This window comes from Mus caroli, chromosome 13 (genome assembly GCF_900094665.2).
Source record: "Mus caroli chromosome 13, CAROLI_EIJ_v1.1, whole genome shotgun sequence".
Classification (NCBI taxonomy): Eukaryota; Metazoa; Chordata; class Mammalia; order Rodentia; family Muridae; genus Mus; species Mus caroli.
Window position 1 is genome coordinate 5,729,601 of NC_034582.1, and position 18,896 is coordinate 5,748,496.

Genomic DNA, 18,896 nt, shown 5'->3' on the forward strand with positions numbered 1-18,896 from the left:
TTTCTCTGTATAGCCCTGGCTGTCCTGGAACTCACTCTGTAGACCAGGCTGGCCTCAAACTCAGAAATCCACCTGCCTCTGCCTCCCAAGTGCTGGATTAAAGGCGTGCGCCAACAACACCTGCCTTCTTTGCTGAATTTCATTAAGGCTATTGAAACTAAAGAATCATCTTCCTCTCGCCAGATTGGAAGTAGCTGTGCTCGTAGCAGTGACTTATTTAAGCAATTGAGCACTGCCTATATTCAGGACTCCGTGTTGTTTCTTGCTGTTCTCACTTGGTCAGTATAAGAATTAACTACATGATAGGGAGAACGAACGTTCTTAGCAATAGTGCTCGATAGACATTACCTGTAGTCATAATGTGAGTTTTTTCCTTACACTGCAGTCATTTTTAAGCATAAAATGGAATTAACACCTGACAAGAAGAAAACATAATCTGATTTACCTAAGATACAACAGTGTAAATGCAATTGAAGTGTCTTGTGTTTTACATGTTTGTTTGTTATGTTTTGCTAATGCAGGTAACCCCTTTTCCAAGTACTGGATTTATAAATGGGTTTACATCTCCGACCTTCAAACCTGCAACGTCTCCTCTGACGTCACTCAGACAATACCCTCCTAGAAGCAGGCAAGTTCAGAGGTTTCTTTCAGTGCTTATGAACGTCCTGTTGCGGTGTTCCGGGTCGTCTGTGATGAGAGATCTGTGTAACACTCATAAAGCTCATCAGAGATGAGACTACCTGATACTCAAAGCTGTAGTCTAAAGTAGTAGTGGCACCCCCAAATGGATGCCGGTAGTAAGGAAGAGATTCTCTTCAGAGAAGGCTTGGGGGCAGCTTTACCGTGTGTTTTATTCAGCAGGAAGCAGATCTTGACATACATAGTTCACATTAGCATGTTCATTCTCTACTCCTTGATTGCTTTATAACTCAGCATATACAAACATCTCATTTACAGGAATCCTAGTAAGTCTCATCTGCGCCATGCGATTCCTAGTACAGAGAGAGGGCCTGGGCTGCTAGAAAGTCCTTCAATATTTAACTTCACTGCAGATCGATTAATTAATGGTGTCCGGAGCCCACAGACGAGGCAAGCAGGGCAAACTAGAACACGAATACAAAACCCTTCAGCTTATGCCAAGAGAGAGATTGGAACTGGGCGTGTGGAGCCAAGTAGTCTTGAATCCTCTCCTGGTTTAGGGAGAGGAAGGTAAGTCACTCACATATTTTGTCAAACAGATATCATGTACCGATCATGAACTATTAATATTTTAAGTTTCAACTTAGATTTTTATAATTATATCGTAATACACTTCAGAAAAATCAAATGAAAGGCTATACAATGCTTTCCTTAATTCCTCAGGATAGTCAGGGGGTTTTTTTGGTTTTTTGTTTTTGTTTTCTTAAACGAATGACATTTTCTTTCATAAACCTAAGCGGGTATTTTAGGGGCTGTCCAGTTTCTAGCCTGCTCTTCCTGCACACAGTTTCACCTTAGCAGTTAGCCCTGGCCCTCAAGGTCACTGCCCTGCACGGACTTGGGCTCTAAGGTATGTCCCGTGGGCTCCTGGCCTTGCTTTCTTTAGGGCTGGTAGTAAGAAGGACTGGGCATGCAGCTCAGCTGTGGAGTACATGCCTAGCATAAACAGGTCCTGGCTCAGTGCCTAGTGCTCCACACAAATTAAAGAAACCGGACTGGAACTGGCATTGGGATATAGTAGACAGATGTGAGTCACATAGCCACACAAGCCAGCATTTAAATTCCGTTTCTACTAAATTTAATTAGAAACAAAAGCTGCTCTTGTAGAGCAATTCCTATTGCCACATTATTTCCATTCTTGAGCAAGTAGTTCTTGGAGTCTTGATGTTTGTTGTCATTATCTAGGGTGATTTCCATACACTGAGTGTAAGCTACTGTACTTCTTCCTGTAGCCTCTAATGCAGCTTCCTTTTTGCTCACTGTCTTTTCTCCTGCCGTTTATACTTCCTCTAAAGAAGTGACATTAGAAAAGAAACCGGTGGTCTCAGGGTCTGCACCCTACCCAGTGTTAACTAGGCCTGTTGCTAATGTGATGAAGCCTGTCAGGGTTTTCCTCTAACAAATGCTAAGCAAAAACGTCCACCTACCTAGGCTTTTTCTTTTTACCTATTTTGAAATGTTTAAATGAAAAAAACTCTTAAGCTTTCCACACATACTTATGCAGCATGATTAATGACAAACTGAAACTCAAGGCTGTTGATTCCTCTTTCTTGGTACAGAGTCAGACCAAAGGCACACCTCTGAGGTGCAGCAGGTGTTGGTCTAAAGCAGCACGATAAAGTAGGTATCATGGCAAAGCAAGCCACAGAGGCTTTTGTTTAGTGTACTGAGTGACTCAAAGTGTTGAAGGTTAGTATAGGTGTGCGATACCCAAGACTAAGACAGTCCAGTCCAGTTTCTTTGTTTTAAAAGCCTATGCTGCTGTTTATTTTACTCACAGATCTCACCCCCTGCTACTGCCTAATCGCCCAGTGGTAGTCTTAACCTTTTGTTGTCCATCCATACCACTGGAAGACCTGAGTCATTAGTAGCTCTATCTCAGAAACCATATTTTTGCTGATCTGTACGAAGCAGCTCCCTAAACCATTGAAGGGTGGATAAGTACAGTTAGGAGATCGTGAAGCCGGCTGATCTCAAATCTCATCCTGCTCCGAAGTCACTTCCTCCCACGAAACCCACATCCATCCATCACTGTTGCCCTCTGATGGCCTCTCACCAACCACAGGTGTTTTAGCAGCACCTGAGATGCTGGGTCCTTTCCAAAGGCGCTCAGTTGACTTTGTCTTTCAGAGGATTGCTGTTGTCTACGACTGTTTTGTGTGTGTGTGTGTTGGGGAAGGGAATAAGCAGGCTACGTGTATCATGTTTATCAACTTTGGGTCTTGCTCGCATCCCATGTCCCTTCATTTTGAGGACAATTTCTCTCATTTAACTGGAGCTCACCAGTTTAGGCCAGGCTGGTTGACTACAGGGTTTCCCTTGTCCCAAATACCCCAAAACCAGGATTGTAAACATAATCACTTGGCAATTTTATTTTAGAGAGTCCGTACCTCTAATGTTCTTACGTATGTACAGACATACATCTTTGGGTGATGCACATAGATGCCAGAGACAATCTTCCTCTCTCACTCTCCACCTTTGTCTGTGACTAAACCTGGAGCTGACGGTTTGGCAACCTTTGCAGGCTAGTGAGCTCCAGGGATCTGCCTGTTGTTCCCTGTGTATACTGGGGTTATAGGCAGAGCCATTGCACCTGGCTTTTATGCACCCGGAGATGCAAACTCGGCTTCATGCAATTTACAAAAACCATCTCCCTAGCCCCAGTGCATGTTTTTTTAAAATACGGGTTCTGTGGCTCAAGCTCAGGTCTTAATGATTGGGCATCAAGCATTTTCGGACTGACCATCTACCCAGTTCCTCTGAAGTCCGTTTACTGAACACTAAGGCCCAAAAGTTAAAATTATTTTTTGGCCCATGACTGCAGAATGCATGTTGTTAGGTTGTTTTTTGTTTTGTTTTTTTTTTTTTAACATGTTATTAATCTGTGTTTCCATCGAGCTTTCGGATGGCCAGGTGCATTGTCGACAAACAATAGTAATCTGAAAAGAATGATTTACTCTTAATAATACATTTTCAGTACTTGCTTAAAACATTGAGTAACCATGTCATAATAGTCAGAAGCTACAGCAGTCCCTGGTAGAGAGTCAGCTGGACCATTAAAAGTGTCAATGCTGGGCACTGACTTCTGTAGCTGGCATGTCCTAGATTGTATCTTCCTTCAATGGGAAGCTGTTTGACTTAGGTGAACCCTCTTGTGTGTGCTGGTAGCTGGGTCTTCTGGCTACCTCTCTGCATCCTCTGCCTCAGAGCCTGCCATTTCACCTGTGATTTGGTGTAAGGGAGATACTTCTTTCCTGTGTGTCACATGCCAACTCTGTCAGCATCTACAACTTCCTTGCCTCTCTCACTCCCACAGGACTGAAAAGAGGGAACCTTGCTATCCATCATTCCCATATCCGTCTGGGAATATTGTGGCTCATTTGGTCTTTTGACTGGGTCCCTGGAATGTCTTCTGTCAGCAGGAAGGCCAGTTGGCTCTCCTGTTACTCATGTATTCACTGGCTGATGTGTGATGGCTATTCACCGTCTCTCTGTTGTGCTGTGCCTTCTCCACTTAGCTCAATCATTTCTAGATTTTAAAGAGAAAGACATATGGCTCTTCTTTTCACTTAAACACTTGTAAGGCATTGTACAATTCATTTCAATATTGTTGTACCCCAGGGAATAGGGAAATATAAAGCTGGTCAGTAAAGTTTCAGACCACATATTCATCTGTTAAGTTCACCATCGTTCACCATCTTATATAGGTGAAGCTCTTGACATCCCAGAGCAATCGCAGTGGTAATCTTAAAACTCAGACTACCACAAAATACACAATAAAGTTAGAAATATTGCTGATTTTTAAAGTGTGGCACAAAGACACAGTAAGTGAGTGACATAGGGGAAATAGCATGGAAATTCTTGCTTGGCTGGGGCTGCTACCTATAAATGCTCATAACCATGAAGGACAGCATGGAACAGGAGGAGAGGATCTCTTGGCTTTCAGTGCAGTTTGATGGATTTGGAAGCAGCAACTCCTGTCTTCAGTGATGGTGGCAGCATCTTGAAGCTACTGTGAGATAGGCCACAGGCACCATGGCTTAATAGAACTAACAATGGCCTGTGAGTCATCAAGGAAGAAAGCTCTTCCAGCCATTTTATACCAAATGGGTTATTGGAGCCTGAAAAGTCAAAAGGGTAGCATTGAGTAACACAGTGACATCAGGTGGCAGCCAAGGATCATGTTTGAGATTCTTAAAGGCTAGAATCTCGAGAGAAGGGAGTCTGAGCAACAGACCTTCTGGGTCCAGCAGGTACAGTGTAAAAAGATTATAAGCTGAAGGGTAAATTTCCTATGTTCTTCCAGAACTTGGTAATGAAAGCTTAGCAGAGCTTCTGTCAGAGGAAAAGCAGTGTTTGCAGAATCCTTGCCACCTTACAAAGTGAAAAACAAGAGGTAGGCCGAGCCTGGAGGACATCTTGTTAACCAGTATGCTCTACTTCTTCGGTGACGTAGTCACTGTTAGTCTCCCAATAGTATTTGAACTTCCAAGTAGCTTCTGGGACAGGTTTATGCTTCTACCAGACAGATAATGGAGATTCTTACTGTTTCTCAACCAAAGAGTCATGTTCCTAAGTAAGATCTTAACACTTCCAGTGAAACTTGAGAGAAGCTAGGATGTTCACTTTACTAACATGAATGGATGAACCATGAATGGATGTAGCTTTCAGTCCTTGTTTTTGAGCTATGGACCAATGGAACCAGGATTAATGTGTAGCTTCCTTCTTACTGCATCATATGGCCCATGTCTAGAGGGTGTATTCAGAAGCAGGAGGGGTGATCTAGATCTTCCTTCCTGAAACACTTGCTCTTCCACTGAGCTCACAGATCTCCCTCCCATTGCTTTTCAGAGGACTTGTTACCCATTAACTTTTTCTGTTGGTCTGAAGCACTGAGAGGTTCCCATAGCATCTTCAAGGCTTCCATCGTGTATCTGCTACCCTTGTGCATGCCAAGGTCAATGTAGTAAAAAACTCCAAACGCCAGGTGCTGATTGACATTGTGAAGCTCTGTTAGCTCACAGAGCAGAAGCATGCCCATGTGTGTGGTCCAAAACATGAGAATTCCCAGTATCCAGTTGCAGATTGAGTGGTGCCGGGACTGTCTCCTTGCCTGTCCCCTGTGGACTTCGGCCTCTGGCAGTGTCTTCACTTTGCAATCACTTTGTGAGGGATGGGCACAGATAATGTGTTCCAGGACATCCTGCCATTACAGAATTCAGTAGGTTCCTAGTAGGCTATCAAGGTGCTCTGAAGGCAGTAATACTTTTTGTGGAAGGCCATAGACTGACAGGAAGACACTTGTCAGGCAGTATTGGTATTGCTACACACATACCTGAGGGAAGCCAGCCCAGTGATGAGCCTTTATGTTATCTTGAGGCAGCAACTGTAACACAAGTGCTCACAATGGACCCACATGCCCACTGGGACCAAGGGACCTATTCCTACAGGTTGCTGCTCATGCCCACCTTTGTGGCACATAGCTCATCTCTCCTCAGGCATTTAACCCCTACTAAGCTAACCAGAGGGTCTGTAGAGCAGTCCTCAAGCTTATTATTCTAATAAAAATACTTTAGGAAAACCTTTTTTTTTTTTTTCTATAAAAATCCTCTTTATGTTTATATAACGAATCTCCTTTGGGGAGTATGTTCAATTGAAATAATAGAAGAGATAAAAAGTAAAAATAAAATTACAAGTTGAGAGTCATGTGTGTCTTGTTAGGCAACACAGACTCATCCAGGATGCTATAAATCTTGATGCAGTGGCTCACTGTGGAGCTGCAGGGCACAGACTTCAGCCTTTCTGCCTAGGGTCTGGCTGCTGTTGATGGGAAGACAAGCTTGAACTTTAGGGACCTCTTAAGGTTTAGAGGTTCTTAATGTGACTTTTGCAGTAAGGAATAATTATAGTTTTTTTTTTACTCATGTTTTAAATAGCTCACCTATATAGTTTAGTGTTAGATTTTCTATTATATATATATCTTGTCATTCCAGCTGAAGGGATTTAAACATTCAAATCTTAGAAATTCTAAGTAGCTACCAAGAATAACTATTTTTCTCTTATCTTTCTGGATATCTAACTTAATGATTTCCTTTCAACATTTTGATTTATTTGTACTTTTGTTTAAGACCATAAGACCATTTTGACCATAAGCTTGCCAGCCTCCTGCCTCGGCCACCCCAGCACTAGACCTGCAGGCGTGTGCTGCAATGTCTTAAAAGCACAATCCCGCTGTGCTTTTAAAAGTTCACTTTTAGAATCCAAATTTATTAATGAAAGATTAAACATATTAAAGACTGGTTGAGTTGGTGCATGCTGCTTTGTATATATACATGAACCAAACATGAGCTTTGCAAATTTTTCAAGTGAGGGGAAAAATAATGGTCTTTTGCTTTCTTTCTTCTAGGAAAAATTCCTTTGGCTATCGGAAGAAAAGAGAAGAGAAGTTTACAGTAAGTATATATAAAGTGTGTGTGTGTGTGTGCGCGTGCGTGTATGTATACTCACACACACACACACACACGCTCACTAATGTATGAACCCATCCACTGGAATACATAAGAGCCAAGGGAGACTTCAGGTATCTATCACTCTCAACCTTATTGTTTTTAGATAGTCTTTTATTGAACGGGAAGCCCCCTGTTTCAGGTAGGTTGGTTGCCAAGTGAGCTCCTTTGATTATCCCGTCAATGCTAGCGTTCCAGACATCCAGCTACATTTATCTTTTTGTTTTTTTTTTTTTTTTTTTTTTTTTTTTTTTTTTTTTTTTTTCGAGACAGGGTTTCTCTGTATAGCCCTGGCTGTCCTGGAACTCACTTTGTAGACCAGGCTGGCCTCGAACTCAGAAATCCGCCTGCCTCTGCCTCCCGAGTGCTGGGATTAAAGGCGTGCGCCACCACGCCCGGCTTACATTTATCTTTTTACATGAGTTCCAGGGATTTAAACTCAGGTCCTCATGTTTGCAGAGCAAGCAATCTTACTTACAGAACCATCTCTTATCCCCAAAGGGATATCTTTCTAAGACATTTAAATATAATAGATAGCAAACATGAGCACCAATTAAGTGGATTAAGACTGAGATATGAGGAGGAACAGAGCAAAGAACTTAAAAAGTGGTATCATTAAATTGTAACTGACATGCTTGGCCTAATTAAGAAAGGATTGTGGGGTTTTTAGGAATAGAGATGACAAGCTGGTTTATGGTATGTTTCTTTAATATGTAAATAACGGTGCTGTGAACAATTCAGGTACGAGCTCACTTTTATGAATGGTTCAGTCTATATGTTGTTCAGAAAAGGCCCTCAGTGGGTAACTGTAATGGGATTTTAAGCAAGAGCTCTCCTCCCAACCACTGGGAAGCATCTAAGACTCGAGAGTGGATGCTGAAACCTTGGCTAATAGGAAACATCAAGTTTGTTTGGATGTTAGATGCAGTAGCCAAGCTAGTATGAGCCCGTCTTCCCTCTGCAGCACCGTGAGCAGAGGCTTCGTTTGTACCTAGGGTTGTGGATGTCTTTCTTCCCATTAGTAGAGAACCTCATCCTTTTCTCAGCAGGAAGCACTTTCTGCTTCTCTCTTATTGACATATTGGAGCCATTGAGGTATGGGTTACTTTTAAACAAGCTCTGGGAGATCACATTTGATCTGATCACCAAGACGGCTACTAAAAGAGTGGTTGTAAGGGCTCATAGACAGATGAACTTCAGCTGAAAGGTTATCAGTACAGCCTCTGTTTGGTTTGTCACCTTAGATGCATCACATCTTTTAACCTGCTTACCTTTGGAATTTTGTAAGTGTGTGTTTGTGTGTTTGCACGTGTGAATATGCACAGCTCACATGTCTGGCCCATATATGAAGGTCAGAGGACAACTTGTATGTAAGTGTGTGTGCGCGTGTGCATATGCACAGCTCACATGTCTGGCCATATATGAAGGTCAGAGGACAACTTGTATGAGTAGTTTCTTTTTTTCTTTGTACTGTGTGGGTCCCAGGGGTTAAGTTTAGATCCTCGGGCTTGGCAGCAGACATTTGACCACTGAACCCTCACACTGGCCTACTGTTTACATTTGAACTCTGACGTTATTGTTTTCTAGACTCTGCTCACAGTTTATCATGGTGGCCTAAGTTTCAAGTTAGTTGGACCCTAGAAATTAATTGTGCAACATTTATAAGTTTTGGGACGGGTGTGAAAGTTGGAAATTCTTTGCCTGGCTTTCTACCCTTGTCACTCCGCACTTGTGTGACCTTACGGGGTGCTGCTGTGTTGCAGAGCAGTCAGACGCAGTCTCCAACACCACCAAAGCCTCCATCACCGAGCTTCGAACTGGGACTGTCCAACTTCCCCCCATTACCTGGAGCTGCAGGCAATTTGAAGACAGAGGACTTGTTTGAAAACAGGCTTTCCAGCTTGATCATAGGATCTTCAAAAGAAAGAGTAAGCTATGTGTTAGAGCTGCTGATGGTTTCTAAGCACTGATTTTGTACCAGGACTTGACCCAGGTCTTTTGCACACATTAGAAAGGGAGGGAGAGCTTTGAGGTTTGGGGTTTGGGTGATGGGTGTTTGTCTTTGGAGCCAGCTCAAGCCATCCTTTGTCTTGCCATCTGCTGGGGTTGCCGTTGAAGCACGGAATGAGACATAGAAGTCTGGATTAGAGCAGAAATAAGACTTGTGGTAACCTACGTAGTGCACGTAGGGGAAGCTTAGGCTTGCTCTGCTGTAGTATAGTGGCTTCAGGGAAACTGGGCTGCAGCGTGGTCTTTCACTACAGTCCTCATCTCAGGAGATTCCTTTCCAGGGCTACTTCTGAAGGACACTTAACTAGCAGGTTGGAAATGGGATTTGTCCCTCTGCCAGGGTCAGTGATTGAAGACTGTGGGACATGTAGAGAAATTACTTTCTGCCCAGTTACTAAAGTATGGCTAAGTGCTGGGGTACACACACTGGGGGGCTGTAGAATAGTCCTAGTTCCAGGCATCCCTTCTGCTGCACGGTAAACTATGGCTGAACGTCAGGTAGCACATGTGTCTTTTCTTTAGAGGGCGGGACACCACTCTACGCTACAGTAGTGGCTGCCGTAGTTACTAGGGCAGATGACTTTGCTACAGTAACTTGAGACTAAGGTCAGGGAAAAGTTGAATCTCAGATTAGGATAGTAATGGCTACTGTTTTTAGCATGGGCACTGAGTTTCCCAAGACCCTATCTTTTCTAGTAAGGGTTACATGTTAGACTTGAGATGTCTTGGACAGTGTAAGTCTTAACATTCACCTAATAATTTCCAGTTGGCTTATAAAACAGAAAATTATCATTTCGACAGCCATGAAGTCTTGTTTTCAAGCATGTTCTCCTCCCTTAGTGATAAACCAGCTGCTGCTCTGAACGCCCTGCAGTTTCTGTGGAAAGCCCTTTTTAAAGAAACAGTTACTGCTTTCTGAAAGGTTGTTCTTGATTTGGTGGCCAAGTTACACAGTCTTCACTGCTGCCAGTGGTGATCCATCTGCAGAAACTGCAGAGGACTTGGGACATTAGGCCACCTAGCCCCTCCATGCTTGACCTGGATTTATGACTTTGCAAAGTGCCATATGTATCTGTTAGAGTCAGTGTTTAACACACGCTGAATCTGAGCATGCTTTTACAAATAGAAAGCCACTAGCTTCCTTGTGTTAGGTTTCTTTCACTTGTTCTCAATCCAGCAGAGCCTCTGTCCCCACTCCCATACCCCCTCCCCCCAGGCAAAAGTGTAAATTGTTCCATTCTCCCAAAGCTGAAGTTCCAGCAACTTTTTTTTTTTTTTTACCTTTGAACTTACACCTTCTTTGAAGAGAAAAGCAGTTAGTATATTTTGTCTTTTTGTATTTAAACTTGTAGCCAATTACTTAACTTGCCCTAAAATCACATGCTGGGTTAATGACACACCATGTGTACACTTGTATGAATCACGGCTCCACTAAGCAACTCTTGATGGGGTAATATCTGATTCACTCAGGTCTTAGCTTAGTTACCTCGCCTATTAAATTGGGTAAAGTAATTTTGTACACCTGCTTCCAAGGGTGGTTTGTGGATTCTCGTGAGAGCTCCTGTGGGTATGTATCTACCTCCCACCCCCGGGCACTGAGATTTATGTGCACATGGACATGTCGGTCTTTGTTTTGTATTAGTTACAAGTGGGAACCATAGTGTAACTTGGTAATTCCTCCCCAGCTGATACGTCAGATCCTTGATATGTCAGATGAGGAAGGGATGTTTGGAAGCTGTTCACTTGAAAAGACAAACTTACGGGTAATTATAGTGCATTTGCTGAGAGCAAGAAGGCTGAGTGCTGTGCAGCCAATGACAGACTCAAAATGTCATTATGTTTGCTGGAGGCTTCTCCTGTGTCTCTGCTGTGACTTGACAGTTGTTGGTAACATGCCATTGTTTTGTTTGCTTGGAGTATGGATACACCATCCGGCATCAGTCATAGGGGTTAGGAAGCAGTCTCCAAAGATGGGTTGAGATTGCCGTGGTTGGACCCTTAACTTCTTGGGCAAAGATATGACAACTGCTAACTAATACTTTAATGGTTTTCAGAACCTCAGTACAGATGCAAGCACAAACACTGTTCCTGTAGTGGGACCCAGAGAGCCCTCCGTGCCAGCGCCCTGTGCTGTGTCGGCAGCATTTGAACGTTCCCCGTCCCCAGTCCATTTACCTGAGTGAGTATCAGTATTCTGCCAGCCCTCTTCCAGGTACAAGTTTGAGTGCTCTGTAATATTAAGTGTGATTCTTAAACCAGATGGCATTTTCACAGGGATCCCAAGATGGCAGAAAAGCAGAGGGAAACTCAGAGTATGGACAGACTCCCTTCTACCCCTACTACAACTGCATGTAAATCCGTGCAGGTGAATGGAGCAGCAACAGTAAGTGCCTTGCCTGCCCTCCACAGCACTCAGGCATTCCGTGTGTGTCCTGACTCTGACGATGGATGGGCTTTCAGTAGTGTGTGCCTTCATTTCTCTGTATGATTTCACTGAGATCTTCTATTTCAGTATGGGGTCTTTCAGATAGTAACAAGGTCCCAACTCTGTCCTATATGGAGTTTGGTGATTTCTGTATTTATTGTGTGTGTTGTATATATGAAAAAATTAGCTGGGTAGTGGTGGTACACGTATACCTTTAATCCAGATACTGTAGAGGCAGATGCAGGTGGATTTCTGAATTTAAGGTCAGCCTGGTCTACAGAACGGATTTTAGGACAGCCAGGGAGGGCTACACAGAGAAAAACACAGCAACAACAAAAGTTTGTCTACTTCAAAGGGTTAGACAGATGGGGGGGTCTAGAGGAGAGGCATGGGTGGTTCACGGCTTCTTCATCCTTTGAGGGAGGGACTGGGAGCAGTGGAGGAAAGACTGAGGTCAGGATGTAATAATATATATGAGAGAAGAATAAAAGGATGAGGAATGGAATAAAGCAGAATGACATAAAGAGCAACGCGGTGTCCTGTTGCCGTTTATGTGTCCCAGTGACTCTGCCAGCTCTGCTGGCTTAGGCCCATAGGTCCCATGCTTGGGAGATGGGGCAGAGAGATAACTGCAAATTTGAGTCCTGTGATCTACATAGCAAGTTTCAGCCAGCCAGCGATGCACAGTGAGGCAGGAGTTTCTGTCTTTGATGATCTGGCATCTCTATACTTGGGAGGCAGAAGTAGGAAGATTGAATTCCACAAGTCTGTGTAAGTGCCAAACCAGCTACGGCTCTGCAGTAATGCTCCATGTGAAGGATCGGGAGTGAAGCCATCTCACAGCCTGACTGCTGTGTCACACTGTCCCCGCCTGCTCTCTGTGTAAGCATAGCACCTGCACGACTTAGATTAAACAAAGAGGGGCCAGTGTTTGCGTCTTTTTTTTCCCTCGAGCCTCATAGGCTTCCATGTTTCTCAAGAATGCTTTAAGGCTTTGTGTTGGTCAGAATTTGGTCACCATTTTATTGCTGTGCCTTTATGGCTGCTGGCTGTTCTAGAGAGGCATTTCTATAGTATCTTCAGAGGGAAACTGTACTGCAAGGAAAGGGAGCGGTGTCTTTTTAAAATCAAAGACATCTGTATTTTTTTAGTCTTTAAAACTTAGTGTTTTTTTTTTCAAGACAACCATGATTAGCTTAGAAAAAATGGATGTGTATTTTCAAGTTATTTAATTTTAATAGAAACTTAACTTTATGGAATCTAAACAAATAAAAAGCCAGAATGTAACATAAGTCAAGAGACTGCATTTGTGCTTCAGGCCCCTCCTCTAGGAAGCAGTATTGTTACATTGTCCCTATTTAGTAATTACTCTTGCTTCTGCAGTAATTTCAAACTCTGTGACATAGTCCATCACCACATCCTACAAGTATACCAATAACTGTTTTCTCGCAGAGTGAATTTTTGATGCTGTACACATGTCCACAAGCTCTAGAGGCAGGAGCTTTGATGCTGATCACTAGCTGCCATAGACATGCCAGAAGTTGCTCTTGAATTTTATGAATCTCTTAAAAGTAAAAATACCCATGAAGATGAAATTGTAATTAAAATAAAAACTTTATCTTATATAACTTCATCCCTGAAAGAGCTTCCATCCCTGATATTTTGTATGCATAACCCCACATTCTATGTTTCCAGGAATTGAGAAAGCCCAGTTATGCAGAGATTTGTCAGAGAACGAGTAAAGACCCTTCTTCCTCCTCTCCATTGCAACCCCCAAAAGAACAGAAGCCAAACACTGTCGCCTGTGGGAGGGAGGAGAAGAGCCTTTCTGAGCCTGTCGAGAGACGCCGAGAGCCCCCTGCCCTCAAGTCCACTCCTGGAGTCCCCAAAGATCAGAGGAGGCAGCCTGGGCGCCGACCCTCGCCTCCAGCTGCTGGGAAGCGCCTGAACAAGGAACAGAGCACGCCTCCCAAGTCTCCTCAGTGAAAGCTGGATGCCTGCGAGGGGTCTGGAAGAGCTGTATTCACCGTGAGAAGCTCTCCCACTCAGTACGGAATGAGCCGCTGGTTAGGAGCTTGCAGTGTCTGTGGGGCCCGTGGGATACCTGCAAGTTACTTCCTTCTGTGAGTCGGATATTCCCCCTCTTGAAAAAAAAAATCTATTTTTCAGGATTTAATTATATAATATAAACCTTATTTTAGGTTGGTGCTTAACTGGAGGTGATACAGAAGTCTGATGTTTTTCAGGATAGAAAATGTATTTATCCTAACAAATGGATATTTTTTATTAAGCCTCCACGTGGCTCTGAGTGCAAAGCTATAATGAGTTTTTCTAAATTAAGGGAACTCTGCTACTTCCTTTTTTTTTTTTTTTTTTTTATTTTAATAGTTGGTCTGCAAGTGCGCATTGGTAGGGTGTCCAGCAGTTGGATGGGGGCTGATGGCACTGGCAGAGGCAGCCATGGCCTCACAGAGCAAGGGACTGGCATGTCAGGACACTGACAAACTGGCATAGGAGCTGTGTTTTCATCTAAACCCTTAGCAACAGGTAACTCTAGCTTTAAAACAAGATACAGATGTACATACAGTTCTTTTTTGATCTAGTGGGCAGAACCTGCAAAGAGCACCCTAGAAAGACCTGAAACCTTTGAGTTTTGATGTCCTGCGAGCAAGTAACCAGCCTCTCTCTCACTCCAGTTCCAAGTGGCTACTATGTAAAATAAATTGAAAGCACATTGTGAATAGAACCTAGGTGAAATTAAAAACTGCTGCCCACTGATGTCAGAAGCTGTACCATGATGTGTATCCCTGTGAGTGGGCTACCTGGCTCTCATCCTCCAGTGCCTGCTCTATCTGTGTCCCCCACACACACTCTCTGGAGAGTCTTGTCTTAGCCAGCTCTGTGTGGATGTCTTCTTGTCCCTCTGCATCAGCACGTGGATTTAGAAGTACCTAGCCGTGAGAGAGTGGTGTCGGTGGTCCCCTCTGGCTTGCGAGGACAGAGAGTCCTTGCTCTTTTACCTCCAGGACGAGGGTCTTATTGATTGTTTCAGAAGCTGCACCTCTGAAGAGCGAGAGTGCAGTCAAGTTAGCAAGTTCATAACAAAGTTACTGATAAATTATTCTGTTTAAAATGCCTACAATTTTTCTTTAAGTATTCTAAGCAGCAGACATTAAAATATTTCCTGCTATATGTAACCATACAGCTTATTCCACAAAATGCTATTTAATAAGACTGAAGGTTGTTTTGGTTTCTTTTTCTTTTTTTTTTCTAAGGAAAAAAATGATTTCCATCCAATATTTAAAGACTTGAATTTTATTTAAACTTGAAAATGACTTTGCCTTAACTTTTGTATAAGACAGCTTAGAGCTCACGGAGACCTGCCCCTGGGTTGGCGGGAGTGGATCGGTTACTCAGTTGCCATGCGGATCTCCTGGTGTTGGTTTTGCTGAGAACGCATACTGTTGTACAAGAACTCCAGTGGTTTTTGTAACATACCTACAGATCTTCAACAGTTGATCTTTTTTCAGATTGTTGAAAAGTCCTGTAAATGCAACTAGTCGCTACTGTGTGAAATGTGTGCACTTGGGAGTGTGCTCTGCGTGTACAGTGTAAATAATCAAAACATATGAGAAAGGTACCCTACAGAGAAGAGTCTGATAAGAATTATTGATATATTATAAATGTTGCTGTTGAGCTGATGTAGATAAACTAAATGTTGTGCTTTGAGTATTATTTTAATTTGTTAAGGTTTTTCTTTTTCCCCTTATACTGGTGTGTTGAACTGATTTTGCCTCTTTGCTGCAAAAGGGAAATGGAGAGTCTTATTGAAAGCCTTTGGATGTCTTCATGCTCTAAAAAGAATGTAAGTGCATACTAATCGTATGTGATGTGTGAGGGTTTTGAAGGAGAGTATAGAAAGCAGAGACTGGCAGGATCTTCCCATGAAAGTAAAGAACAGAATGTGCTAATTAAAAGTATACTTTGTTAAGTGATTTTTCCTGCCAGAGGCAAAGATGGCCTGATGCACGTGACCATTTCCTTCAGAGCAACTGTCATTCAGTTACATAGGAGTATACGCAGTGCTGACGTCTCAGACGCCTGTGAAAGGAACATAGGACGAATTTCCTTAGAGATGTCAGATCACTGACAAAAATTAAAAAATAAAAGAAAGAAGAAGAAGAAAACAGCTGGCCTCTTGAACCCACACTAGCAGATACTGTCTATCTGGAAAGTCGAGCCTGAGGCCTCAGGCCCTTCACATCACATCTTTCCTGGAAGAGGGGCCAAATTATGGTCAGCACCCCTTATCCCCAAGGGTGCTCTCACAGAGGAGCTTTGATTTTTAATGAGAAGTCCTTTCCCCAAGGCTGAGCATTGCAGCACGAAACCTGTGTGGCAGAGCCAAGCTGTAGGTGCTTGCTGTCTGCTGGCTGGAAGTGTACAGCTCAGTGGCCGCACNCAAGGGCAGGTAGGCAGATGCACGAGGTGGGACACTGATTACTGCTTAGCCAGTGACAGCCTGGCATCAGGAACTAAAGCCTTGCTCAGATGTGATTTTTATAAGCACTCATTTTCAGGAAGCAAAGGTGATATGCCAAATAGCTGTATAATGTCAAAACAGAGACTTCCTGAACACTTTGAGGTTTTCCACTCAGAAAAGAAATGGAAGTTATCAAAATAGGAAGCTGTTGAGGGTGCATGCAGACTCTTGCTATGTCACATACAGCAAGTGTGATATGTGGTTTTCATAATCTATTTTTAAGTTTACTCATTCCTTTCAGTATCTCAAGGTATAGAATCAGAGATACCACAGTCACAATGACCTTTTTAACCTGTAAAATTGTGTGATGATGCTTAATTATCATATGGAAATATGGACTAGGAATCTGGCCCCACTTCACCAGACATGAATTTCAAGTGATTCCTCTCTCATAGTCAGTGTCATGATGTCTCTGTGAACCCCTCCTGTCATTGCATCACTGGTTGCCACTAGTGGGTGGCAAGAAAAAAAAAAAAAAAGAAAAAAAAGAAAAAAGACAAAAAAAAAAGGAAAAAAAAAGTCTTATATTGCTGTATTAGGGTTTCTGCAGTTGATATTGAAAAACTGGTTCAGTGTGTCACAGCAGGCGACTGATGGTGCATACCTGTCTTTGTGTCCCCTTCAGTGAGCTGTAGTTGTGGGTTTGTGTGCTTTGTAGCCTGTTATACGGAAAGCAACAGACAATCGAAGATTCCAGGAGTGCTAACAGCTGCAAGTCACAGAACGGGGAGTGTAACAAGTGGAAGCTTGCCTGAGGGTTTCTGTTTCTGTTCTACTTTTCATTAAGACTGGAATCAAGCTTACATGTAAACTATTGGTAATTTAAGTTTCCTTTTGTGTCATTTTTGTGTAAAACTGTCTAATTTGAAAAAAATGTAGGTTATGAAAAATAAAGATTTAGGCACTGTTCAATTTTTCTTTTGATTCTTTTAAATTAAAATTTTCTTGAAGAATGCATTTTTTTAAAGATTTTTTTGTTTCCTTCACTGTACATGAGGAAGATAAACAGAAGCCCACAGCATACACTTAGGGTTTTAAAGTCATCCAGCCCTCCTAAGCAGACCACCCACAGCATAGGACTGATGAAGTGTGCAGTCTGTTGGTGTCCTCTGCAAGAGCAACAAATGCTCCTAACCACTGAGCCATCTCTCCAGCCACCTCCAGCATTTCTTTTTGGTTGGATTCCCTAGTGTTGGTTTGGTTTGGGACAGACAATCACTGGCCTGCTGTAACTAGTTGTATAGACCAGGTTGGCCTGGAACACAGATCTGCCTTCAGAGTGCTGAAAATACGTGTGTACCACCACACCCAGCTTCTGGTGTGTTTCAGTGGTGTTCTTTCCCCAGATTTGTGATTTTTGTGATGCCCCTTTCCCCCACCTTTTTACCTCACACTAACTATACACACACACACACACACACACACATACATACATACCTGGGCCCATCTAGGATCCCATTTAGGTTTCTGAGACACAGTTCCTTTTAATTTACCCATCTTCTGTTATTTCCAAGAGTTTCTCTTGTGCTTCTCATCTCGGGCTCAGGTAGGTATGCCCCTGACATAAGGCAGGCTTATATCCGTGAGACCCACTGCCCTGCTGTGTGCAGCATCATAGGGTGCTCAAATACTGAACCTTGGTATTGGCAGACTGTATGTTCTCTATACACAGCACTGGCTTCAGAAGTTTAGAGAGAGTGTGTGCCTTGGTGTGCTTTGCCACTTGACAAAATGTGATGAAGCTTTACCCTCAACAGAGTTTAGTGATTTGCACTGATAATCATAGTCCCGTGGGTGGGCTAGGTCTGGTAATCAGCTGGCTAAGCCAGCCCAAGAACCAATATGAGCTTTCTATGGCCAGAGGAAAAAGACAAGGATTAAACCTTGTTTGGCACACAGAGAAGTTTGAAATTAACTAGCTCGTTCTTTGCCCTCTCCGCATCTTAATGTTAAGATTCTCTTTTCCAAGTCACTGTAAAAAGCAGTTGATAAAGTAACGCTGGAGAGCTGACTGGATACAAGCACTTCCCAGCCAGGTAAGCTGTTAGCCTACTTAAATGAAAGGCTGTGGGCTTTTTCCTGCCTTGGTGGGGGCCGTAGAAAGGAAACAGAAAAGAAAGGGTGGCTAGCAGGTTTCCACTGCTTCAGAGTCTGCGACCTCAGGAATGAATATGAGAGAGCATTTAGGTTGCTTGGCCAGATGAGCTGAGCCTTCGTGGAGCTAGCAGGGTGGTCAGGGCTGAGGGTGTTGGGAGGCTGTATTTACAAGTGGGGTTCTGGGGAGCCCTCTTGTCAGAGCTGAAAAACAGTGCACACTCGGAATGGTGGTCTCAAGCACAAGGTCATGGCTGGACAGTGTCCTGAGTGAGGAGAGGATGGCTAGCTGGGGCCAAGGGCCCCCAGATTCTCCAGGGCCCGCCAGGGTTCAGTTGAGTAGCTGAAAGCTATAGGCCGTGGAATCGGTTATACTGTGTTAATAATCTGTTCAGTATAGGAAGGCTCCCTCAAATGGTACTGAGCGAAAAGGGGTTGGGGTTGGGCCATCAGGCCACAGTGGTGATTCTTAAGTAGCGTCCTCAGAATGACCCAAGGAAGAGTACTGAAATGTGAGTTCTAGCTCCATCCCAGGCCCACTCCTGTAGTTGGACCAGTAGATGCCTGTGTTCTGTAGCACGCAGGGGCGTCTTCACTGTAGCTTGGTATTTGGTATTGG

General features: G+C 43.3%; 1 protein-coding gene across 4 annotated transcripts in view; it reads left to right on the forward strand.

The window, feature by feature from the left end:
• Positions 1–17,092, forward strand: part of Larp4b (La ribonucleoprotein domain family member 4B) — an 83,317-nt gene extending 66,225 nt beyond the window's left edge. For 2 of the 4 annotated variants that reach the window (XM_021180161.2, XM_029468569.1), the window contains 7 exons: positions 522–628; positions 958–1,209; positions 7,106–7,151; positions 8,969–9,133; positions 11,270–11,394; positions 11,490–11,598; positions 13,336–17,092. In XM_021180161.2, coding sequence (XP_021035820.1) covers positions 522–628; positions 958–1,209; positions 7,106–7,151; positions 8,969–9,133; positions 11,270–11,394; positions 11,490–11,598; positions 13,336–13,626 — 1,095 coding nt within the window. In that variant the 3' untranslated portion in view covers positions 13,627–17,092. The remainder of the gene's footprint in view (positions 1–521; positions 629–957; positions 1,210–7,105; positions 7,152–8,968; positions 9,134–11,269; positions 11,395–11,489; positions 11,599–13,335) is intronic. The other 2 variants (XM_029468571.1, XM_029468570.1) reach the window with 1 other exon arrangement.
• The last annotated feature ends 1,804 nt before the right edge of the window (positions 17,093–18,896 follow it).